The 26,866-nt window shown below is 36.8% G+C and overlaps 1 protein-coding gene and 1 long non-coding RNA gene across 2 annotated transcripts; one reads left to right on the top strand and one right to left on the bottom strand.

Annotated features, from left to right (window-relative positions):
- Positions 1 to 7,853: 7,853 nt before the first annotated feature.
- On the top strand, positions 7,854 to 10,510 carry LOC141664571 (uncharacterized). Its single transcript, XM_074470526.1, has 3 exons — positions 7,854 to 8,551; positions 8,661 to 9,400; positions 9,513 to 10,510. Exons 1-3 carry the CDS (start codon positions 7,854 to 7,856, stop codon positions 10,508 to 10,510), a joined length of 2,436 nt encoding a protein of 811 aa, XP_074326627.1.
- Positions 10,511 to 13,484: 2,974 nt separating this feature from the next.
- LOC141667058 (uncharacterized) lies at positions 13,485 to 23,590 on the bottom strand. Its single transcript, XR_012552462.1, has 4 exons — positions 23,441 to 23,590; positions 17,934 to 18,283; positions 13,709 to 13,817; positions 13,485 to 13,573 (listed from the first exon to the last, which is right to left on the bottom strand). It is a non-coding gene; the product is annotated as an uncharacterized LOC141667058 (long non-coding RNA).
- Between the last annotated feature and the right edge of the window lie 3,276 nt (positions 23,591 to 26,866).

The raw sequence follows: 26,866 nt of genomic DNA, 5'->3' as shown, positions 1-26,866 counted from the left end.
GGTGCAATTTGGATAGTTTGGGATGTCTTTGATTTCGTTTTTAGCTTCAAGAATTTTTAAATTCTACGTGTTAAACGATAAGGAAACAAATCATCTAACTAGTTTTAGTATATTATTTGTTTTACCATCTGGTTGTATCGACAGTTGGAATGTTTCTAGAGTGAGAAGCTCCTCCTTCTCTCTAGAATTTCATTTTCCCGCCTAGCTATTACACAGATCTAATATCCAGTGCATGCTATTATCCAGCAGTCCTTCTCTCTCTTTCTTCTAACTGTATTTCCTTCTGACCTTCATCTCGGCTCCTATACTCACTCACTCTATACCAGAGATGCACAAAAAGCCCGGGCCCGAAATTCTGGGTCGGCCTGATCCGGTCAAAACCCGGTCAAGCCCAGCCCGGTCCCAGGCCCGGGCTTCGGGCCTCGACGGACCCTATATTTTTACGCAAAGCCCGGTCCGGCCTGGATTTCGGGCCTCGACGGGCCCTATATTTTTAGGCAAAGCCCGGCCCGGCCCGGTTAAAAGCCCGGGCTTCGGCCCGGCCCAATTAAAAGCCCGAAAAAGCTCGGTTATAATCTGATTATTCTAATATATTTTCTTATATATTTATAAATTCACATTTACTATAAATATAAATAATATTTTAAACACATATATATTTACATATTTGTGATTAATAATATTATTTATATATTTTGTTGCATAAATAATGAAAGAAGATATAATAAGTACACTAAATATATTTGTATATCATTGTTATCATAACAATGATAAAACATATTATTCTATAAACATGTTTATTTTTTTCCGAACTTAAATATTTTCAACGAAGTATTGTTTTCATAAAATATTTCATGTAAACTAATACATTTTTACGATGATCTAGTTGCTAACATATATATTCTTCGAAATCTCTAATAATACTCGATCCGATTTAAATTAGAAAAAAACCCGGACCGATTCGATCCGGCCCGAAAAAAAGCCCGGTTAGGCCCGCCTCGAGGGCCCAAACGGGCTCTGTCATTTTCGGAAAGCCCGGCCTGGCCCGGCTCGGTCAAAGTCAAAGTCCGAAAAGGCCTGCCCGGTCAAAGCCCGGGCTTTTTAAGGCCCGGTCAAAGCCCGGCCCGGTGGGCCTTTTGTGCATCTCTACCCTATACACGCTTAGTAATTTCTTCTTCCCCACCTCATTACCTTTATTTTAACACCCATATAACAAGAACCCTTCTATCTTTCAGTTTCTTCACTTCCTCACTTTATGGGTTCAAGAAACTTTGAAAACTCACGTAGCATGGATTCTGATGAAATGTCTCAACTCATTGGACATAATTATGTTGCTCCACCACCTGTCCCTCAACCTTTGGCTGCACTTGAAGCTTTGGATTTTGAGAATGAATTTGCTCACATTCAACAAGCAGATGTTATGTTTGATGCACCACTGTCTCCTGCTGTTGCACAAAGATTGAATGGAGGCCTTCAACTCATTATTGATGGAGGTTCTACCCACCATGAAACGGGTCCGAGTTAGGGTCTAGAGCACTCCCACAGTCACGCTGTTGGAAACGTGCGTACAACCTGCTCTCCTGACTCAGTTACAAGTGTTAAAACAATCTGCGATTAATACAAATAATCAAACAAGTGTGTGCGTGAGTAAACGAGATCAAACGGAGGAAGAAAAGATATAAACAGAAGAGAGATCCTCGAGTCCAGTTGAAACTGTCTCCTTAAAGCTATTTCGCCTCTCACCGTATGTGCGAGTCGATAGCCTCCCAGGATAAAACGAGGTAGCGGCGGCGTTACGGATAACGAGCACCTTCAGCGAGCTTGAACGAGCACGAAACTATCACCGAGAGAGAGAGAGATTTGTGTTTAGAGGCAAATATGTTTTGGTGTGTCTAACCCTAACGCCTTAGAGGTGTTTATATAGGTGTAGATAGACTTGTGCGCTACTCTTTTCCATAATTAAATATCATTAATTATGGAATCGGTGTAATACTTGCAAGCTACTCTATTCCATAAATAATCTGAAACAGAATCAGATCAAGACATACACCATATCAATTAATCTGAAACAAAATCAAATTAATTTATGCCATAATATTTGAGCCAAATTCTAATGGAAAATAATAATTTCCATTATTAAGAGAATATCATCATATCTCACACATCTTTTAGTCATAATGCTCAAAAATATGACTTACCAATATGAGACTTATACCCATATTTTCCAACAATCCCCCACATGGGTGAGATTGGTGATCTTAGTAGCACACACTAGACAGACAGACAGACACGGAGTTTGACTTGGTGATAGTTTCTTCGATCAGATATAGCATACGATAGGTAGAGAATGCTCCTTGAACCTTCGCTCGAGTAAGCATACCGACTTTACTGGTAGACAGTAGACGTGCTTGTCCTTGAACTGTTCGACCGTTTATGTAAACGATGATATACTTATCACTATATCATTTCTGACTCGTTCAGCTCTCATGAGTATGTCCATTTTGGCCATGGAACATCGTCCTGGTTCTGCAGAAGTTTCTAAAGAATTGTGCCTCGCAATTCTCCTTTGAAGCGGCCCCACTTCTCTCCCACATAGGTGATCTTTATCTTATAGAGTAACCCGCGTTTACTCAACTGAATTCCATGCGTTCACTCCTGAGCTCCATGTATTCATCAAAGATCATTAAAAGCTCAAAGCTTAACCTCGTACCTTACGGGTCTCACTGTTTCCTCATCATAGGAACAGGCCAGGGGTTACCCCCACAGTAATTTGGTCATCATGATTTAGTTGTCCCATTGAACCAAGTTCTTGGGATCTCCAGTCAGCAATGGTTGGGTGTCCACCATGATGCCGTTAAGCAATAGGCTTAAGGCCCATCCCTCTCGATGATTTCTCAACCACTTCTTTTGATAACCCTTTGGTTAGTGGATCCGCGATATTATCTTTTGACGGTATATAGTCAATAGTGATAATTCCGGTTGAGATCAATTGTCTAATGGAACTGTGTCGTCGTCGTATATGACGAGACTTTCCATTATACATCGTGCTCTGCGCTCTGCCAATAGCGGATTGACTATCACAATGAATCCCTATCGCAGTTACAGGCTTTGGCCATCTTGGAATATCCTCCAGAAACTGACGTAGATATTCAGCCTCTTCGGCGCATTTATCTAGTGCCACAAACTCAGCTTCCATCGTGGAATGAGTTATCACCGTTTGTTTTGAGGATTTCCATGATATTGCCGCTCCAGCTAATGTAAACACATAGCCGCTCGTAGACTTAAGTGCTTTCTTGCTAGATATCCAATTTGCGTCAGTATATCCTTCTAATACTGCTGGGTATCTGCCATAGTGCAGTCCATAGTCTCGAGTTCCCCTCAAGTACCTTAGTACCCTTATAATCGCTTTCCAGTGATCAGCTCCCGGATTACTCGTAAACCTACTTAACTTGCTAATTGAGTATGCAATGTCTGGTCTTGTACAACTCATGAGGTACATCAGACTACCAATTATCCTCGAGTATTCCAATTGGGAAACAGCTACACCTTTGTTCTTGGATAGGTGCAAAGTCATATCCACAGGTGTCCTAGCTTTCTCAAAGTCATCCTTAAGAAACTTCTCAAGGATCTTGTCAACATAATGTGGTTGACTTAATGCGAGACCCTCAGATGTTCTAGAAATTTGAATTCCCAGAATTATATTTGCTAGTCCCATATCTTTCATGTCGAACCTTGATTTCAACATGTCCTTTGTAGATTTGATAACTTTATCATTGCTTCCAGCAATAAGTAGATCATCTACATATAGTGTCATCATGACATAGCCATTGTCATTCTCCTTGACATAGCTGTTCTCGTTATCCTTGTAATACGCACAGCTATCACATTCATTGATTTTGAAACCATTGGCCAGCACGACCTCATCAAATTTTTCATGCCATTTCATAGGCGCTTGTTTCAAACCATACAATGATTTCACCAATCTACACACTTTCCTTTCTTGTACTGGGACAACAAACCCTTCAGGTTGTTCCATATAGATTTCTTCATCTATGTCTCCATTTAGGAAAGCTGTTTTCACATCCATTTGATGTATAGTTAGATTACGCATTGCAGCAATAGCAAACATCATCCTTATGGACGTTATTCTCGTTACAGGAGAATATGTATCAAAGTAATCAAGGCCTTTTTGTTGCTTGTATCCTTTAATTACAAGTCTGGCCTTATACTTATCAATAGTGCCATCAGTTTTCATCTTCTTCTTGAAAACCCACTTGCTACCTAATGGTTTGCAACCAGTTGGCAAGTCCACTAATTCCCAAGTATGATTTTGCATAATTGAATCAACTTCATTCTTGATGGCCTCTTTCCACATAGGCCCATCAGGTGAGGTAACCGCCTCCTTATAAGTTTTTGGGTCACCTTCTTCGAGCAAATAGGTCATAAAATCAGACCCATAGGATTTCTCCGTTCGTTGTCTTTTGCTCCTTCTCACTACCCCCACATTTTCGTCTTCACTTTCGTCACTCCCATTATCGTCATCTACAGACTCATGAGATCGTTTAGACGTCGTAGGTTGTTGGTTTCCTGGATTACAGGGAAACATCGTCTCAAAAAATGAGGCATTCCTTGATTCCATAATGGTATTCTTTTGAATATCAGGAATCTTGGATTCATGAACAAGAAACCGATATGCAGTGCTGTGTGGAGGATATCCAATGAAGACACAATCCACAGTCTTAGGACCTATCTTCACCTTCTTCGGTGTAGGGATCAGTACCTTTGCAAGGCACCCCCACACTTTCAGGTGTTGATAACTTGGTTTCTTTTTCTTCCACATTTCATAAGGACTTACATCCTTATTCTTGCGCATCGTAATATTTAAAATATTATTTGCGCTTAAGATGGCTTCTCCCCACATCGATTGTGGGAGCCCAGAGCTTAACAACATCGCATTCATCATCTCTTTCAGAGTGCGATTCTTCCTTTCAGCCACACCATTTGACTGAGGGGAGTATGGTGCAGTGACCTCATGGATTATACCATGTTGTGAACAGAATTCCCCAAACGGTTCAACATATTCACCTCCACGATCACTTCGTATCGTTTTGATTTTCTCAGTTTGTTGTGTCTCAACTTCTTTCTTATAGATTTTAAATTTATCTATAGCTTCGTCTTTGCTTTTCAACAAATATACATAGCAGTATTTTGTACAATCATCAATGAATGTAATAAAATACTTGTTTCCTCCTCTTGTTGGAGCGAATTTTAAATCACATATGTCGCTATGTATTAGGTCTAGCACTTTGGTGTTCCTTTCCACACGTTTAAATGATGATCTCGTTAATTTTGCCTCAACACAAGTCTCACACTTATGTTTTGAATCGATAGTAAGTTTAGGTATGTATTCTTTTGCACTTAAACGTCGTAAAGTGTCATAATTTACATGTCCTAATCTAGCATGCCATAAATTAGGAGACTCAAGCAAGTAAGCAGAAGAATTCTTCATTTCATTATCGTCCTTAACGGACATTACATTGAGCTTAAAAAGCCCATCAGTTAAATAACCCTTGCCTACAAACATACCACTCTTAGACAAAATAACTTTATCTGACTCTATTACAATGCGAAAGCCATGCTTATTCAACAGAGAACCAGACACAAGGTTCTTGCGAATATCAGGCACATAAAGTACATTCTTCAAAGTCAGATTCTTCCCAGAGGTCATCTTCAGGATCACCGTGCCTTCACCCTCAATGGTAGAAGTTGCTGAATTCCCCATGTAGAGCTTCTCACCAGCATCGGAAGCTTTGAGGCTAGAGAAAACCGCCTTGTCTGAGCAAACATGCCTAGTAGCACCAGTATCAATCCACCATTCACGTGGATTAGAACCGACCAGGTTCACTTCAGAGACCGTAGCACAGAGGTCTATGTCACCCATCTCCTTGGAGATATTCTCTACCATGTTTGCTTCTTTCTTCTTATTGGGCTTCTTGGGCTTCTTGCAGTCAGAAGACCTATGACCAACTTTATCACAGTTGTAACACTTCCCTTGAAATTTCGACTTCGAAATCCCTCCCTTGGGTGCCAGCTTTGCCCCTTTACCAGAATTAGCCTTCTTGGGCTTGGAGCTTTGAGCATGCTCCACCATGTTTGCCTTCTCAGTGGCAACGTTAACTTTCTTCTCGGACCCTCTGTTGTCTTCTTCAATACGAAGTCTAACAATAAGATCCTCCATAGACATCTCCTTTCGCTTGTGCTTAAGGTAGTTCTTGAAATCTTTCCATCCAGGTGGAAGCTTTTCAATAACAGCAGCAACTTGGAAAGACTCACTTATGACCATTCCCTCAGCATGAATGTCATGAATGATCACCTGCAGTTCCTGCACCTGACTGACCACAGTCTTAGAGTCTGCCATCTTATAATCAAGAAAGCGGCCAACAATCCACTTCTTTGCCCCAACGTCCTCGGTTTTATACTTATGGTCAAGTGACTCCCATAAGACCTTAGCTGTTGGCTTCGCGCTGTATACGTTATACAACGAGTCAGACAAACAATTTAACACATAGTTCCGACAGATGTAGTCGGATTGCTTCCAAGCATCAGCAGCATACACAGTCTGCATGTTACTCTCAGCAGTGAGCAACGGTGGTTCTTCCTTAAGGAAGCGATCCATATGCAACGTGGTCAGATAAAAGTGCATCTTTTGTTGCCAACGTTTGAAGTTCGTTCCGTTGAACTTCTCAGGTTTTTCAGCATGTGTAGCAGGCACAGTTGGCATAACAGGTGCAGCAGGCACCACGGGTGGAACAGATGGTACGTGCATCTGTACTACAGGTGTATGCACACCAGTAGGCACCGCAGGTATGATCGGAGGAGTGAATCCTGCCGATATCTGTCCAAGAGGAACACTAAACAGTCCAATGACAGTGTGTCCCACAGGCACATGTTCCGAAGGCACATGTCCAACAGGCGTTTGACCCCCATCAGACCGTACGATCTGTGCGTTAGGGTTAATCGGCTGCTGGTGAACCCCATCAGATCCAGTGATCTGTGCGTTGGGATCAACCGTCATGTTCATCGAATCGTTCACAGTTTGGTTCTCCATCGATCTGTTACTCAACAAAACAAGCAGATACAGATGTATCAGTCACAGATGTATATAAAAAAAAATAGCTTTAAGATTGTTAAAACAATCTGCGATTAATACAAATAATCAAACAAGTGTGTGCGTGAGTAAACGAGATCAAACGGAGGAAGAAAAGATATAAACAGAAGAGAGATCCTCGAGTCCAGTTGAAACTGTCTCCTTAAAGCTATTTCGCCTCTCACCGTATGTGCGAGTCGATAGCCTCCCAGGATAAAACGAGGTAGCGGCGGCGTTACGGATAACGAGCACCTTCAGCGAGCTTGAACGAGCACGAAACTATCACCGAGAGAGAGAGATTTGTGTTTAGAGGCAAATATGTTTTGGTGTGTCTAACCCTAACGCCTTAGAGGTGTTTATATAGGTGTAGATAGACTTGTGCGCTACTCTTTTCCATAATTAAATATCATTAATTATGGAATCGGTGTAATACTTGCAAGCTACTCTATTCCATAAATAATCTGAAACAGGATCAGATCAAGACATACACCATATCAATTAATCTGAAACAAAATCAAATTAATTTATGCCATAATATTTGAGCCAAATTCTAATGGAAAATAATAATTTCCATTATTAAGAGAATATCATCATATCTCACACATCTTTTAGTCATAATGCTCAAAAATATGACTTACCAATATGAGACTTATACCCATATTTTCCAACAACAAGTCATGCTCAAACTAAGGTTCTTTCACAAGGTATGTCTAGAGACTTGCTTCCTGCTTCTCTAGAGTCTCTACAAGATCATCTACAAGTTAATAAGGGAGTCTTAACTTTAGTCCCTAATGATACTAATGTTGAGGCTACTGAAATTGTGATTCCTAATGCCACTGTTGGTAACTCGTGGAGAAATATTGTTACAAAAAATGTTCCAAGTACTAGCACACAGAATTGTGATAATGCTCGCATCATGTTTAATGAGGATGTGCCTGCCACTTTGAAGCCACCCACTAATTTTCTCAAATATGCTAGAAAGTCTTGGGATTCTAGCTTGATTGGTCATTTTATTGGGGGGAGTTTTGATTTCAAGTTTGTTCGTGAGCAAGGCTTCAAGATGTGGAAAAACAAAGGGTTGAGTAAATTTTTTTATAGCTCTAAGGGGTACTTCACCTTCAAATTCACAACTGTGGAAGAGAAGGATGAAATACTCAGATTGCATTCTGTTCAAATGGGAGGCAAAACCTTGTACTTGGTGCCTTGGATGGAGGGGAACCAATTTAAGAGAAATGTTATTCATACAGTGCCTTGTTGGATTAAACTGGTAGATATTCCACACTCGTACTGGTCTCGTGAAGGTCTGAGTTTTATTGCTAAAGCAGTGGGGGTGCCACTCAAATTTGATGATAATACCTCTAGATTTGAACCAATGAAGTTTGCACAGGTTCAGGTTCAGTTATCGTATGCTGCTCCGTGACCTGATTTTGTTTGGGTTCCTATGTTAGATCATGAAGGAAAGGAAGAACTTGTCAAAGTGTTAGTCATGCTCACAGCTACCTTTCTCATGTAGCTTGTGCAAAGCTTTTGGCCATTCTCTATCTCGTTGTGCTAATAACCCTGATGCTGTGAGGCCTGCGCCTCGAGCCAGAAATAGATCCGGGGTTGGGACGCAACCTCGCACAAACGGGCCAAAAATGGATCCTCCATCTAATGGAGTCACAATTGAGCCCCAGACTGATAAGCGGTGCGCAGAGACTGCTCAACTTGTGGGTGACAAAGGTTTTGAGACGCCTCTTGTTGATGATATTAATCCCACTATCATTGGTGAACTTGCAGGGTGTGATGTGGTTCTTGATGATGACCAACATGGAGATGATATTCAAATTAATGAGCCCAAACAAGTTAATCATGTCCTTGAGGATGATTTGGAGAACTTTGATGCAAGGCCCACTGTGCAGGCTCCTCCCCTTGACACAATTGAGCATGAAGCCCAGGATGAAGATACTGAGGCTTTGCCAAGGTATATGGAGCTTATTGCAGAAGGACTAATTGTTGACCTTTCCACCTCTGGAAGGAAGAGAACCAGAAGTAAAAGCACTACTACTACTGTTGAGGAGACACCGGTGCATAAGGAGGTGGCCATTGGGCTTGGTGTTTCAACACCTAAACCTAACATCCCTAAACCACACTCTAAAGCTATTACTGATGAGGATGGCTTCACATTGGTTGTAAACAGGAAGAGCCCCAAGCTAGGGGGTGGGGGCAATCAGCTATTCTTCGCAGACTTAGATGAGGTTCTCCTCATGGAATGTGCGTGGGCTAAATAAGAGCCCCCACCAGAATGAGTTGATTAAGTTTATTTTAGATAATCATTTAGATTTTATAGGTGTGTTAGAAACCAAAGTCAAGTTACATAATGCAGTTTGTATTTCAAAAAAGATTAATAGAGCTTGGAAGTGGTTGTTTAATTATGACTACCATTATAATGGTCTTGTTTGGGTTGGCTGGAATCCAGATATTTGGGACATTACTTTGCACTCTAGCTCAGCTCAACATATTACTTGCAATGCTCATTTTATTGAGAAAGATATTCATTTTTTGGTGACTTTTGTTTATGCTTTCAATGATGGTGCGGATAGACATGCTCTTTGGTCTCATTTGAGCTCTCTCGGCACTTGTCTCATGCTTTGGTGTGTCTTGGGGGATTTTAACTGTATTTTGTCTTTAAATGAGGTTTCTGGAGGTAGAGAGCATTGGACCCCGGAGATGCAGTCTTTTAAAGATTGTGTTGTGCAAGTTGGCCTTCGGCACGTGCGTACAGTGAGGGATCTTTTCACTTGGTATAACAAGAGGCCTAATGACCCTATTCATAAACGTTTAGATCGAATGTTAGCCAATGGTCTTTGGTTTTCTCAATTCACAGAAGGGAATGCTTTCATCAAAAACAGAGGGATTATGGATCATAATCCTATTTTATTTCATGAGCTTATGCAGATTAAAAAATTAGGTAAACCTTTTCAATTTTTTAACTATATGCTTGAGTTGCCAAATTTTCTGTCAACTGTTCAGAGTGCTTGGCAGGTTGTCTTATTTGGTAATCTTATGGTTGTGCTTGCTAGAAAGATTAAACTTACCAAGAATGCTCTTAAGGAGCTCAACAAAAATCATGGTGATATCAATGATAATGTGACTTCTGCTAGAGCTTCTCTCCGAGTGGTTCAAGATAAACTGGTCCTTCACAAGGATTGTGATTTGCTCGCTTTTGAGAAATCTCTCTCTGAAAAGTTGGCTCAATGTCTTCTTCAACAAGAGCACTTCTTACTTCAAAAGGCTAGAGTCAAATGGATGCATAAGGGGGATGGGAATAACATTTTTTTCTTTAACCAATGCAAGAAAATTGGAATTCTAGTAAAGTTTTAGCTCTTGAGGATTCAATGGGCTTGGTGCATGGTCAAGCCAATTGTGCTACTGTTTCAGTTAACTATTTCACGGAGTTCTTGGGGAAGGCCTCTCCTTGTGTTGATGCTAATCTCTCGAGCATTCAATGCCCCACCATCACAGAAGCTCAATCTTGTCAATTAGAGGCTCCAGTCACGAATGATCTTATTCATTCCACTTTAAAGAAGATGAAGAAGAACAGGGTGCCGGGCCCCGATGGTCTGAATGTTGAGTTCTTCTTGGAAACTTGACATATCACGGGGCCTTCTTTTTGTGAAGTTGTGCATGCTTTCTTTGAGACTAGTACTATGCACCCTGTGCATAATTCTACCTTCATTGCTTTGATACCTAAGATTCAAACTCCTGCACAAATGAAAGACTTTCGTCCTATATCCTTTTGCACTATTTTTTACAAGTGTGTCTCCAAGATCATTGCTTCTTGCTTGAAGACAGCTCTCCCCTCTCTTATTGATGTTGCTCAGAGTGCTTTCATACCTGGTAGAGTTATCTCAGATAATGTTCTCTTGGCTCAAGAACTTTTTAGAGGTTATGACAGGGTAACAGGTGCTCCGCCGTGTGCTCTCAAAATTCACTTACACAAGGTCTTTGATTCGTTGCAATGGTCTTTTGTTCTTGCCTCTTTAGAGAAGATGAGGTTCAATGCCACTTTCATTTCCTGGATCAAAGCGTGCATATGCACTCCTAAATTCCTTGTGAAACTTAATGGTATTGTGCATGGTTATTTTGCTGGTGCTCAAGACATTCGTCAAGGTGACCCCCTGTCACCCTATTTGTTCACCATATGTATGAATGTGTTATCTTGTTTACTGAAACCTAGGCCCCCTAACTTTAAATACCATTTCAAGTGTAAACATATGGACATCACTCATTTGTTTTTTGCGGATGATGTTTTGTTTTTTGCTCATGCTAATGTCGATTCAGTCAAGCATATCATGGATAACATTGTTCTCTTCTCTTCGATGAGTGGCCTTACCCCAAGCGTACATAAAAGCTCTAGTTTTATTTGTAATGCCTCTGCAGATTTTTTGCATTGGTTTGATACTAGCTGTGGTATTCCTCGAGGTTCCCTACCAGTTAAATTTCTTGGAGTGCCTCTCATCTCTGCTCAACTTTGCATTAATGACTGCATTCTTCTCATTGACAAGCTCTCTGCTAGGATCAATTCTTGGACTTCTCTATTGCTTTTTTTTGTTGGTAGAGTGCATATTCCTACTGATTCATCTTGGATATGGAAGAAGATTCTCAAATCTTGCACTACTGCTCTTCAGTTCATTACCTATGCTATCGGGAATGGGTGCTCTACCTCTTTATGGTTTGACCCCTGGTGGGAAGGCATCTGTTTGGCCTCCACTTTGTATTCTCTAATCATTCGTCAATGTAGGTTAACTAGCAATGCAATGGTTAGTGTTTTGCTTCATTCTGGTACCTGCGTTTTGCCTAGGCCCAACTCTAGGCATCATCATATCGACCCTCTTCTTCTCCGTTGGCTTGATCGATTTAATTTCCCGGAGGTGCATCTTGATAGAGAAGACAAAATTCTTTGGGCAGGTGTTGATGTAACTAAGGTAACAAACTGGGATATTTGGAACTCTCTTAGGAACAAGGAGCATGAGGTCTCTTGGGCTCCTGCAGTTTGGAACAAATTTGTGATTTATCGCTATGCGCATCATCAATGGGTGGCTTGTCATGGACGTCTCCCTACTCTTACTCGTCTAGCTCGCTTTGGCATTACTAGCACTCAACTGTGTTACTTGTGCATTGGAGGTACTGAAACAGATAATCATATTCTTAGGCATTGTCCTTATAGTGCTTGTGTGCTTGGGATGATTTCTCACATTTTGAAGGTGCATATTTTTTGTGACTCTTGGCTTCACTGTTTGGAGCTGGCTCTTCAGATTTCTGATAGGCCTCTGCGAGCTCTCTCTTTATATTGCTTACAGATCTTTTGTTATCACATCTGGAGGGAACAAAAATCTCGAGCTCATGATAAAGAATGCTTTGGTCCACAACAACTTTTTGATGAGATTATGGTTATTTTAAAGCTAGATTATCTGGATCTCTAAAGTTTACTAAGATAGTTTGTAGTAGGCCTGACTTGATATTTTGATATTTTTTTGCTTTCTATCTCCAATCTGCTTGTAGATTGGTTATAGATAGTTCCCCTCTATGGCTTGTCATAGAGTTTGGGTTAATCCCTTATTTTTTCGTTTCTTAATATATACTTAGCAAAAAAAAAATTGCATTTGTAAAAAAAATATATTGTTAAAAATATATTAAGTATTTACATTTTTTTTAAATGAAAGATGACTGGAAAATAAAAAATTCAAAATTCAAAAGAAGAAAAAAAGGGAATAACTATATTTTTAGTTACATGTTTGTATTACATGGAAGAAAAATTTATGATTATGCTTTTTAAATCAGAGACTGTTGTTTAAATTTGGTTTATCTTGCTTCACCTGATTTACTGACCCATAAATTTTATCTAGTGCGTACTTGAAAGCGGCACTGAGTTAACTACGATAAAAAACAGAAAACAGAAGACAATTGCGTATGAACAAGTTTATGGCTCCCACGTGCAGGTCAAGTTGGTTTATCAGGTATGACTAGCAAAGTTTACGTAGAGTCAAGTTTGGGCCCCCGTATCTCAGGCTAGAATGGGCCTGATCTGGTTCTGTGCTTTCCACACACGTTTATTCCTTGTTGTCCAAGTAAGCTGCATAACCCATGTTTGCATCCTCTCCAATTGAACATCACCACAAGTACGCATAACCAAATCCAAATTAACATATTCATCCTCATCATTCGCTCATGTGCTTCTCTCACCTACAGATAATTAGTTCAACATACTCTTAACAAAGAATATCTTCAAATTCTATACATATATGTATATATGTGTGCACGTGTGTGTAAATGGTGGTAGGAGATCATTCGCCAAACCTATATGTTTCTTTGGTCTTCCCTTTTTTTTCCCAGAACAATTGTTTACTTTCTCAACATTATTTTTTTTAGCAGACCAATGTTCCCCTGCAAGACACAAATTCACTGTCAACAATCTCTTCAACATGAACCCCAGTATTATCCTTCTGTTAGTACCATTATTCAAGGTTGTACGGAACTTGTGGATAGTTACTATTATGTAATTAAGTGATATGTTTATACCCGAGGAAGCAGGACAATTCTCAGACTCGGACTGTAATTCTTCAGCCATCGTCTCCGGTCTGTTTGAATTTGCAGACTGCCTAGTGAGCATCTTAGCTATTTAGTTAACCTGTAACATTATAATGCAGACTTCCTAGTAAGCATCTTAAGTATTTAGTCTAAACTCTAGATACAAAAATCAAAGAAATAGGATGGAATAACTTGGTAATTACTACAATTCAAATGATATTTGTTTTCAATTTTAGATAGCAGAGTGGGTGCGGTTTGAGTTAAATTTGCAAGGGAAAATGTCAAGCATTTATTGTGCTCCACAGTAACATAAATGGCAGTCAATGTTGCTTGTGTGTTCACCAATTTCCCAACGATTACCCTATAAAAAAGTAATTTAAATAATCCCCCCCCCTTGCTTCCTCCATCTCCATGTATCCTACTTGATGTAAAATATGTTATGACAGGAACAGGCCAAACAGATAAAGAAACATCAACATTCAACCATCAACCGTATTTGTGCTAACCACTAGTTTACAAATTGTACTTGATGACTTATTACTAATTCTATTTCTAGAACACTTAAACCTTTCCGCAATAAAAAAAGGTGTTCTGTTAATAAGCACTGTATATTTACACAAAGGGCATAAGGCAAACATTCTACAGCAGCTTTTCCCATTTTCCATTAACCCAGTCACAATTAAGCAAACAATTTGCAAATAAGAAAGAGGGGGAGGGGAATGGGGTTGTATGAACTTATATAAATGTTTATATATTAATACTTGCCACTTACATGTGTATTATATCAAGAGAAACAATTTAACTTAAGTAATAACATTTCCACATGATCATTTTCTAACCCTTGACCAGTTTAAAAGCCACGGAGAACAATGAGCACTTTAGAAACATTGAGACAGAATTATTTTAAAAAAACCATAAAAAAGGAGTGCCTTCACGGATTCGAAGCCAAAAACTACATAAAAACATTAAAGTTCGGTCCACCTCAATTACTATACGTTTTTTATATCACATTATTATTTATTCATTTTTCAAAATGCAGAGATACTATGAAATGTGCTAATCTATCATATGTTCACATTTTGTCTTTAATTTATGATACTTACACAGAACTTTAATCTTTGATTTACTATGATAAAGACTAGTGTTCGCTTTACTTTTCCATCTTTCAGGGATTTCCTTTTTCCTTGCAAGTCTCTAATGGTCTATGGATCACAATCCCATCAATATGGGTGATACTAATATTATATACATTGTAAACCATATAAAGTGATAAGCAGCTTCAATGCTTCCACTAAATCATTTTAGGCTTTGGAGAAGTGGAAAGTGGAAATTTAGGATGTCATGTAATTGAGCAAATCCAAAATATGAGTGTTTACTGATGATCTGCTAAACCAAATTGATCAGGCTATTAAAAGGATCTAGAGCCCCAAAATCAGAATATTTATATTAAAAAAATCAAACTGAAGCAGATTCCATAAAGAAAGTAAACTTGGTTTATAGAAGTTTATAATTTGCCACATCTACGATGATAATAAATTTTACCTCAAATTCAACAACTTACCATTATATCTGAGATATAAACAAACTTAATCATTCCATCTACCACTGTTGAAATTAAACGAGACCCTAGCAAACTTGACATAAACTTATAACTCATCAACCCCAATATATATATACAATATCATAAATGAATCTATATAAGAAGAAATCAAATTTTAAAATTCAACAAAAATATCAAAATGTCCAGATCTAAGTGTGGATTAATTGGATGCAATATCAGAAATAATATTGTCATTAGGTATATGTAACGATGGTTAAGGAAATATATGATACACATATCAGATATACACCAAGTAAATCATACATATACCAGGTAAATTGAATATATGCTAATTGCATTTATGTTTATAACGTGAAAAGAAAAAGGACATAACTAATTAACTGAGTTATGGAGATAATCACTAGATTTGTTAATAACTTACTTGAATCAACGAGGAAGATGAAGCAAGAGGCTGAACACAGCGAAAAGCGGCGGAAAGAGGCTAGAAGATGGAATGACAAGACAAGACTGAAACCCAACCTTGAGTTGGGGTTTTCCTTTTTGCTATGATGTATTACAAACTTGGGCCGAAATTTAGTTTTGAATTTGGGCTTTTATTTGGACTCTAAATATTCTTGCCTCAACTATGATTTGCCAGCGCTATGCCTCTCATCTTACACACCAAGATATGGCCATCAATAAGGCCCATAGAGTTACCCCCACTCGACTCGAGTCATACATCACAGCTTCTCTTGAAAACACTAATACGACATCAAACTATCTGCAAGAAACCAATTCACTTCGTCGCTGACACTTAACCAATGATTTCTTCCTCAGCCCTAGCCTTGATACCAATTTGCTAAGTTGTTTATAATCGTTTTCACATTGACGTTGTTAAAACACATTAACAAACAATATTGTATTGACTATTTTATAGAGATATACAAAGGATCATCATACCTAATTTGCGTTTGGGTAATACATTATAAGAATAGTCATGAAAAGAACTCAAGCATTAAAGACATTCAAATATGTCTTCAAACTAGTTTTTTTTCTCTCTAAACTTTATCTCGATCACATATGCATATGTGTTAACTATTTTGATTATTTTAAAATTGTTTTGAGAATTTAATTATGGTCTAAATTCTACAAAGTTGGAATATTGTGAAACCACATTATAAGATTATTGGAGTTCTGTTATAAAGGGATAGTTTCTTAGTTGAGTGAGGCATTCATTTATGATGGGGAAGGATTAGGAGCTATCACCCAATCGATCTTAAACTTACGTAATGACTCGTGAAGGCTTTTGGATATTACGTGAAAACTTGGTTTTGTAGGAGGCAGGTACCGTAGAGGCATCGTTCTGATCATAATTTAAATCAAAATAATTAGATTATAAGAATTGTTAATTTAACTCAACTATTTACTAAAATGCTTCAATATTGGTCAACATCACATGCAGGATATATGGCACTTATAATGCACTATTTGGAGCTCATTTATTATATATCTAGATTTCTTATTAGTAGATTTATAAGAGATTGAATTTCGTATCTAAATAGGTAGCCAACAAATTTAAAGCCGAAACATCTTATTATCTTATGTCATTGGTGGGCAGGATGCACAATCAAAGAGCTGCTGCTGGTCACTTTTTGCTATTTTTTAGTGGGTTGAGTTTCAATATAAATTAAGTTTATATTTTTAAAAATCATAACCATTATTCAATCAGTAAACATTGCATAATATAAATAATTACCTTGATTCAAAATCATTTCCTATCCACATGTGACTATGAAACTGGACTCTATACATTTACTTATACTGTCACTTTCTGCACATAACCTTGCTTTGGTAAGTAGATACATCCTCTGATGTTCATCTCTGAATATGATATTCCTCATTGTTGAGACTGGTTATGTTATCAGCTAGCCTTATCTTGATGAAACAAATAGCATTCCACACGTGACACAACTAATCCCAAGACGAGGAAGAGAAATGACTTGATTTTAAAGAAAAAAAATACTCAAAAGATTCATGACTGAATGAGAAAATCATTTGTATTACGTCAATATGCAAAATGCCGCGCTCTCCGGGGAGGGGGGGGTTAAAACTGTTCAAATGGAGAAAGGTTTGCACTATTGATTTCTGGTTGAGTTGTATTTGATAACAAGAAACTAGGGAGTTGCCAAAGTAAAATGACAGTTAAAAAACATAAAATAAACTGTAGTTGTCCCACCCGACAACGCCTCTAGACTAATACGCCTTCTCAACATATACTTTTCATTGTTTTAAAAGGTTTGGCTCACCTGTTAATAGGGTGTCCCGCTGAATGTTAATATCCTTAATAATCATGTCAAACTGTCAATAACTACACAATTGTTGTTTAATAACTGTGTCAATATTGATGACAAATACACAATTGCTGCAAGGATGGCCATTGATGTTACTTATGGTATAATCACGTGTTATGTTTGGCAAATGTTATGGTATACGAAGGTACTTATCTCCAAAAATGCGTTCCTAGCTAGGTTAAAAGTGCCTATGTCAAGTTCATCTCAGCATTATTTCTAATAAACTTCTACCATTTAATAGGCATATACGATTTTATCATAACAATTTCATGATTTTGCCCAAATAAGAAAATTGCAAAACTACAAATGCAGATAAGAACCTCACATTAATCCAACAGATGAGGAACCCGGTTGTAAAGAAGATGTAAACTGAAATTCAGTCTCCCAAAATATGCCCACTGGAACTCTCAACACTTTCGTGAAAATCGACAAAATCAAACTCCTCAGTTCCAGTGTACCCCTCTTGTTTATCAATTTCACCACCACCACCATCAAATTCCCATCCCAAAAAACTCTAACCGCCATTCTTGACAACAATATTAATCTAATCCAGAGATGGAAAATTACTGGAGCATTTTCTTCATTGTTTACTTGACACATGAAAACTGAAATTAGTAATTTTCTCTCTTTCAGACATTGCGTCGAACACCTGGGGGTCAAAAGCAAATGTACACCCTGATAGAACAGAGACAGGAGATCAAACAAAGAGACCAAGTATTGGCTGATTCATGTCCTTATGTCATGCTTACTTCATTGACAGCTGGATGCCGGCTAGCTAGTTTGTTAGGAGTTAGTTGCTTCTTTTGTTTTGATATAAAAGAGTGGACAGTTTGTATGTTTTTTGATTTTTACTGAAATTCTAGTTTTGAATATATAAAATAGAGATGAAGCTTTATCTTCTTCCTTGAGCTAGATCCACCATTAACGTGGTGGTTCCACATGGTATCAGAGCAAGATCTAGTTCATTCTCTGCGTTAATCTTCATTTCATCTTCATCTTCATCTTCGTTCTTCAATTTTTTTTTTCTACTCAATTTCTGCAATTTTTTCGTTTAATCTTCTTAGATATGGCTCAAACGAGTAGAACGATTCAAGATTATGATCAAACTCAACAAACACCTGTTAATACTGCTATTAATTACAATGATCCGTACTTTCTTTCCACAGGAGACAATTCTAATTCACAGCTAGGTCAGATAATCTTCAACGGCAACAATTACTTCAATTGGAGCAGGAGTGTACAGCTTGCGCTTGGTGCTAAGAAAAAGATCGGTTTTATTGATGGATCGTTAACTCGTCCTGCTGATGACTCTCAGGATCTGCAGAAATGGATCAGGAATGATTATATGGTGACTGGGTGGATACTTTACACTGTTGATAAGCAGATTGCAGAAAGCTTCATATTTACTCCTTCAGTAAGGAGTCTTTGGATTGAGATTCAAGAGAGGTATGGACATTCTACTGCGCCACAGCTTTATGAATTTCATAAACGATTGATGTCAATTGAACAAAATGATGATTCAATTGCTGAGTATTATGCAAAGTTGAAAAAAGTTTGGGATCAATTACAAATGTTAGATCCTTATCCTGATTGTTCTTGTGGTGCACTCCTAAAATGTTCGTGTGGCTTGATGAAAAAATTGTTTGAAGCTGATCAATTGAAAAAGCTTATTCAACTTATCTCTGGATTAAACAAAGTTTATGATCAAGCAAAAGTGAATATTCTTAGCATGGATCCATTACCTTCGGTTAACAAGGCCTATCATATGTTACAGCAGATTGAGAAGCAGAATAATATTGGATTAACTCCTTCTACTCTTGAAATGAGTGCTTTAATGTCTATGAGACAACATTATGGATCTCAATCTGCACAGAAGTCTTATAATACTTCTGTTTTTGCTAAAAAGAAAGAGGAGTTTAAGAAACTTAAGCAGCAACAGTTTTGTGATCATTGCAAGATGAAAGGTCATTTAAAAGAAAATTGTTTCAAAATTATTGGATATCCTGATTGGTACAAAGGCAAACCTTCTAGCACATCCAAATTTGCTGCAAATGTTACTGATGTGTCTTCTGTTGGAGTTCTTGGTTCTAAACCTTCTACAGATACTCCTATGATGAATTCTCCATTTGATCTTGAATCTGGATTTGGAGATAGTTCATCTGCTTCTCCTATGGATTCTGCATTGATGGCTGCAATGTATAAAGAATTTCTCAAGATGATGTAGACTCAGAGTTCTGGTTCTGCTGCAACTATTAATTTAGCTGGTACTCTTTCTGCTACTTCTTCTGAATCAATTCCATGCTTAGTTAATGCAGCTAGTTGGATTCTAGATACAGGTGCTAGTGATCATATGGCTAATGATTTGAAATTGTTTACTAATGTACACAAGCTATCACGGTCTGTCAAAATTGCATTACCTGATAATTCTTTCAAACTTGTTGACATTGTTGGTAGTATTGTCATTAATTCTGACATTACTCTTTAGAATGTTTTTTATGTTCCAGAATTTCATCATAATCTTCTTTCTATTGGAAGATTAACGGATCAAAATAATCTGATTGCAAAATTTGATCAGTCTTCTTGTGAATTTCAGGACTTTGATTCTGGTATTGTTAAGGCTGTTGGAATAAGAGCTGGAAATCTATACAGACTTGTTATTTCAACTCATTTCCAAACTGCCTTTTCTGTTAAGAATTGTACTGATTCTTCAATTTCTGTAAACTCTGTTTCTCTTGATTTGTTTCATTCTAGACTCGGACATGTTTCTATGTCTAAACTTGTACATTTGCCTGATTCTAATCAATACAAGAATGTCAAAAACTTTCACTGTGAAGCTTGTGTCTTAGCTAAACATCATAAAATGCCATTTCCTGTATCTAGTACCATTGCTAATGCATGTTTTGAATTGATTCATCTGGACTTATGGGGTCCTTATAGGACTCCTGCATTATCTGGTGCCAAATATTTTCTTACTATTCTAGATGATCACTCCAGAGTTACTTGGACACATTTGGTTCAAAATAAGTTGCAGGTGCCTTATGTCATTTCTGGTTTTCTTTCATATGTTAAGAATCACTTTAATGCTTCTGTTAAGACAGTAAGAACAGATAATGGAACAGAATTTGTCCAGATTTTTTGTTCAAAATTGTTTCAAGAAAATGGAATTGTTCATCAGAAAAGTATTCCTGGTGTTCCTCAACAGAATGGTCGCATAGAAAGAAAACATAGACATTTACTTGATACTGCTAGAGCTCTTAGAATTCATGCTCATTTGCCAGTCAAATTTTGGGGGGAATGTTTGTTGACTTCTACCTACCTTATCAATCTACTTCCATCTTCTGTTCTTCAGTGGAAAACTCCTTATGAAGTTCTCATGAAAAAGCTTCCGGATTATTCTATTTTGAAGGTTGTAGGATGTTTGTGTTATAGTGCTTATAAATCTTCTGACAAACTTGCACCTAGAGCCAGAAAATGTGCGTTTTTAGGATATCCCTATGGTCAAAAAGGTTACAAATTATATGATTTAAATGATCATAAAATTTTCCTGAGTAGAGATGTTTTGTTCAAGGAAGACATCTTTCCTTTTCATTCTGAATGTTTTGATACTGATCAATCTGTTTCTTTTCCTCTGGTTAATCCTTCTATTTCTCCCGAGACTGTTTTTTCTGAACAAAATTCTCCTTCTATACCTTCATTTCCTGTTCTTTCATCTTCTGAATCTGATTCTTCTCAATATTCTCAATCTGTTCCTTCTACAAATCATTTGTTGGATACAGATACTATATCTTCTTTTCTTCCTTCTCAAAATGTGAGAAAATCAAACAGAGTTCCAGTCATGCCCAAAAAATATGATGACTTTGTTATTTCTGCTTCTTTACCTAAACCTAATTCTACTACTGGTTCAGCATTCAATGTTTATACTGAATCTTCTTTGTCACATTTGGACACTTCTGAGCTGGTTTCCTTAGCAAATGTTTTTGCTACAAATGAACCTTCTTGTTATCAACAAGCAAAGCAAGATCCTCAGTGGGTAGATGCAATGCATCAAGAAATTAAAGCTCTTGAAGATAATGATACTTGGGATCTTGTTCCTTTGCCTCCTAGAAAAACAGCCATAGGCTGTAAATGGGTTTATAAAGCCAAGTTTAATTCTGATGGTACTTTACAAAGATGTAAAGCAAGATTAGTTGCTAGAGGAGATAAACAGATTAAAAATAAGGACTTTAAGCATACTTTTAGTCCTGTGGCAAAATTCACTACAGTTCGAGTTCTGATTGCTTTAGCAGCTGCTATGGACTGGGATTTACACCAGTTGGATATTAACAATGCTTTTTTGCATGGATGTGTGGAGGAAGAAATCTATATGCAGCCTCCACCTGGTTATGCATTGCCTCATTCTGGTTTGGTTTATAAGTTGAAAAGATCCTTGTATGGTTTAAGACAGGCTGCTAGGCAATGGAATGTGGAACTCTGCAAGCATTTACTGTTGATTGGTTTTCAGCAGTCTTCTCAAGATTATTCAATGTTTACTAGGGTTGGTGCTGATGGTCAATTTACCGTGGTTGTTGCTTATGTAGATGACTTGCTTCTCACTGGTTCTTCTTTATCTGATATTCAAGCTGTTAAGAAGTCTCTTCATGCAGCTTTTACAATCAAGGATCTAGGATCTTTGAAGTATTTTCTTGGTATTGAAGTTCAAAGGACTCCTGCTGGTATTTTACTAAATCAGAGAAAGTATATTCTTGATTTGTTAAAGGATTCTCATATGGAAGATTGTCACAGTGTTTCTACTCCTTTTCCTGCTAATCTGCATTTATCTGATAAGGATGGGGATTTATTGGATGATCCTGAAAGATATAGGAGGATTGTTGGCAAGCTCTTATATCTGAATATGACCAGGCCTGATATTTCTTATGCAGTACAGCAGTTGAGTCAATTTCTTAATGCTCCTTGTACTTCTCATTTGACTGCTGCTACTCATATTCTGAAATATTTAAAAGGAACTATCAGTTTGGGACTGTTTTATCCTTCAGACAATCCTTTCTTTTTGAAAGCTTTTTGTGATGCTGATTGGGGCAGTTGTCCTTTTTCTGCAAAATCTCTTTCTGGTTATGCTGTTTTTCTTGGTTCGGCTTTAATCTCCTGGAAAACCAAGAAACAAAAGACTACCTCTAAAAGCACTTGTGAAGCTGAGTATAGAGCTATGAGTTACACTACTAGTGAGCTCATTTGGCTTCAAGGTTTGCTACAGGATTTAAAAGTTTCTCTTCCCCTTCCTATTGATTTGTTTTGTGATAATCTTTCTGCCAAGTATATTGCTGAGAATAAGGTTTTTCAAGAACGTACTAAACATCTCAAAGTTGATTGCCATTTCATCCGGGATTATGTTGATTCCAACTTTCTTAATATTCTTCATATCCGCACTTTTGTTCAGTTGGCTGACATTCTCACAAAATCTTTGCCACCTACTCAACATCGTTTCTTTGCTGACAAGCTTGGTCTTCTCTCTGTTTCACCTCAAACTTGAGGGGGGGATATTGGCTGATTCATGTCCTTATGTCATGCTTACTTCATTGACAGCTGGATGCCAGCTAGCTAGTTTGTTAGGAGTTAGTTGCTTCTTTTGTTTTGATATAAGAGAGTGGACAGCTTGTATGTTTTTTGATTTTTACTGAAATTCTAGTTTTGAATATATAAAATAGAGATGAAGCTTTATCTTCTTCCTTGAGCTAGATCCACCATTAACGTGGTGGTTCCACACCAAGAAAAACAAGATATAGATACATAGAGATACACACATATACACATATGTCTCAGTTTCTTTGTTTGTACCTCTCTGTCTAGACAGTAATTGTATGAGTTTTTAGATCATCGGATTGTAAATTCTTGACATGGGGTTTTCTTAATTTCTCCTCCGAGGAGGCTAGCCAGCTTTCTCTCTCTATCTCTCTCTCTTGCTCTCTCTCTCTCTCTCTGACTCTCTCTCTCAGTTATCAAAACACCAAAAATAAAAGAGTAATATAAAAAAGGATTAAGCCCACAATAGTTAAACTCGTTCTTAAGACAGACCACCGTAAGGTAATGTGAAAAAATAAAAAACCTTATCTGAAATTTTAGCAATATGACAATATTTTTATATACTATAGACAGATTTTACAAAATTTCTATTTTTGATCTGTAAATCTGTATCGTATCCGATCTATAAATCTGTATTGTATCCAATCTGTTTTAAATCCGTCAATATTTCATGTAGACCGGTGTTATTTAAGTTAGACATGTGATTGTTATTCGTGTAATTTTAATACAAAAAATAAATAACACTTTCGTGAAAATCGACAAAATCAAACTTAACGGTTCCGGTGTACCCCTCTTGTTTATCAATTTCACCACCACCACCATCAGATTCCCATCCCAACCCAATAAACTCTAACCGCCATTATTGACAACAATATTAATCTAATTCATTCTTCCACCATATAAAATTACTGGAGCATTTTTTTTATTGTTTACATGACACATGAAAATTGAAATTAGTAATTTTCTCTCTTTCAGACATTGCGTCGAACATATGGGGTCAAAAGCAAATGTACACCCGGATGCTCTTTAATATGCAAAGTCATTTATAAATACTTTTTATTTTATTTTTCGGTTTCTCTACTTTGGCCTATGAGCCCATCGGCATCTGTTTACCGAGTTTTATAAATTTAGATGATGATTTTGATGGACGTCATTTACGGGGTTGGAAAATTAATGGATAACTTACTGCATTGTTGGAGTTCTACTGGATACTAACTTGATTTTATTGCATACCCGATGGAATTGCGGGTCTTGAAGATGAATTACTGAGTTAAAAAAATAAATGTAATATATGATATTTTTATATATATAATCATATTTTATTAACGGATTTATTTTTAAAATTTAATATTATAAAATGTTTTAAACTCACGTGATTTCTGTGAAAAAATTCATCACGCCGATTTTCTAGTTTATATTGTGTGATACACGGCTTTTTAAGTTTTACGTTTTGATTTTTCAAATTTTTTTAATGTGTTATAATATTGTTTTGTAAATTTTTTATTTTTTTTTGGTTATTTATGGAACTGTTGCAGTATTATTTTTATTTTTTACTATTTTTTGTAATATCTTCTAACAAATATGCATATATTGAAAAATATACGGATGATAAATTAATTGTTTATTGTTTATTTGCATGCTTTGTTGCGTTAACTGTTATCTTGGTCTTGTCTTGCTAAATGTAATATAATTGTCTCTATGTTGCTGTAATAGTTAGTATTATTTCCAACAATTGTGATGGCTGATGTACGTGTTCTTTTATTCAGAAATATTAATATGTATGGATCACTGACCATACTCACTTAATTATGCATGCATTGCATGTTTATCATAAATTATTTATGAAGATTTAAAGAAGATAGACAGAAAGTATTGTAAACATGGGAGTAGGGTTTAGAAAAACAAGATGTAGATAATTAATTATCGCTCCCTATATGCGTCTCCTTGTACTATTAACATTGTTCAAAAAAATATAATACCAATAATACAATTGGAGAATGCATCTTTTCTCCTAACTTAAAATTTAGTTAATCTAATACACAACCGCCTCCTTCCTCTCCTCTCCTTAGTGTTTGTCCATTTTCAAATAAATCGAGGGGCTTCTATTGATTTTCTCCGTTGGAAAATCCCAACCCCTTCATTCTCTTTTATTCTCGTTAATTTCCTTTCAATAAATTTTAATTTTTTGTGTGTTTGTGTGTGATGAGGATCAAGGAATGAATATGTTAATTTGGATTTGGTTATATGTGCTCGTGGTGATGTTCAATTGGAGAGGACGCAAATATGGGTTATGCAGCTTACTTGGACAATAAGGAATAAAGGAGCGATGCATGAAGTTGGACAAGTAGCTGATTATTATATAATTATTAATTCGAATTTTACTTGCAAGTTTTTACCTTTCACTTGAAAGGGTTTTTCTTGTTTTAAGCACTTAGGATTTTATTTTCCAATTTGTATTTGATTTTGGTCTTTTTTCTATTCGGATTTGGTTTTTAAATTTGTTTCCTGGAAGGATTCAGATATTGGCTAATTCAAGCAGATATTGAATTTCTTTTGGAATCCTATTGGGTTGGGTTTGGGTTATTGTCTAAGCATATAAATACCCTTCTCATGTAATCTTTTAAGAGAGACAATGGATGATATAAAAATTGTGTTTTGAGATAAACTATGATTAGTTTTTCTTTTCTCTAAACTTCAATTACTGGATTGTTTTGAAGATTAGATTCGAATTACTTAGTTTCTGGATTGATCTAAGCAATTTGAGATTCAAAGTTCACGTTTCTGGATTGATCGTGTTCTTTTGAAATATCCTCTTCTTCTTTTATCCCTTTTCTTCTTCTTCTTTTCTTTCTTTGTGGAGAGATCCACATCAGTGTGTCTCTACTCTTGGAGTGTGTGTTTTATCTTTCCTTTTGGAGTATTTTGTTATGTTTTTGTTTAGTTATGATTGGGTTTTTGTTTAGTTATGATTGGGTTTTATTTGGTGTTGGATATGTTGAGAACGAGTTTATTGATATTTGATCTTCAAAGTCTGTATCGAATCTGGGGAGGTGGTGATTATTGCAAGAGTTCACACTTCACAAACAAATATTGTTCATCCTTCACGAGTTTACACTTTCGAAATGTTTATAGCTGATATCCAGTATGTAGATAGTTGGGGTGCATTCGGCATGTCTATAGCTGGTGTCCAACATCTATATAGCTGTGGTGCCGCTTCTTCAATATCAGTTTATGCGATTGGTGTGTCTGAACAATGGGTTATTTATGTGATATGGTCAATTGCGATATTGTTATTTTCAGATATTTTGGTGCAATTTGGATTGTTTGGGATGTCATTGATTTCGTTTTTAACTTCAAGAATTTTTAAATTTTATGTGTTAAACGATCAGGAAAAAAATCATCTAACAAGTTTTAGTATATTATTTGTTTTACCATCTGGTTGTATCAATAGTTGGGGTTTTATCCTGATTGTACTATATTTAAATTAATGAAAGTTTTTTGCATTTATAAAAAAAATATTGTTAAAAAAATATTAAGTATTTTTATTTTTTTTAAATGAAAGATGACTGGAAAATAAAAAATGAAAAATTCAAAAGAAGAAAAGAGGGAATAACTATTTTTTTGGTTACATGTTCGTATTTCATGGGAGGAAAATTTATGATTATACTTCCTAAATCAGAG

The sequence above is a fragment of the Apium graveolens genome, chromosome 6, assembly GCF_009905375.1.
Source record: "Apium graveolens cultivar Ventura chromosome 6, ASM990537v1, whole genome shotgun sequence".
Taxonomy (NCBI): Eukaryota; Viridiplantae; Streptophyta; class Magnoliopsida; order Apiales; family Apiaceae; genus Apium; species Apium graveolens.
Note: the sequence above shows the minus strand (reverse complement) of the source record. Positions and strands in the feature narration are given on the sequence as shown.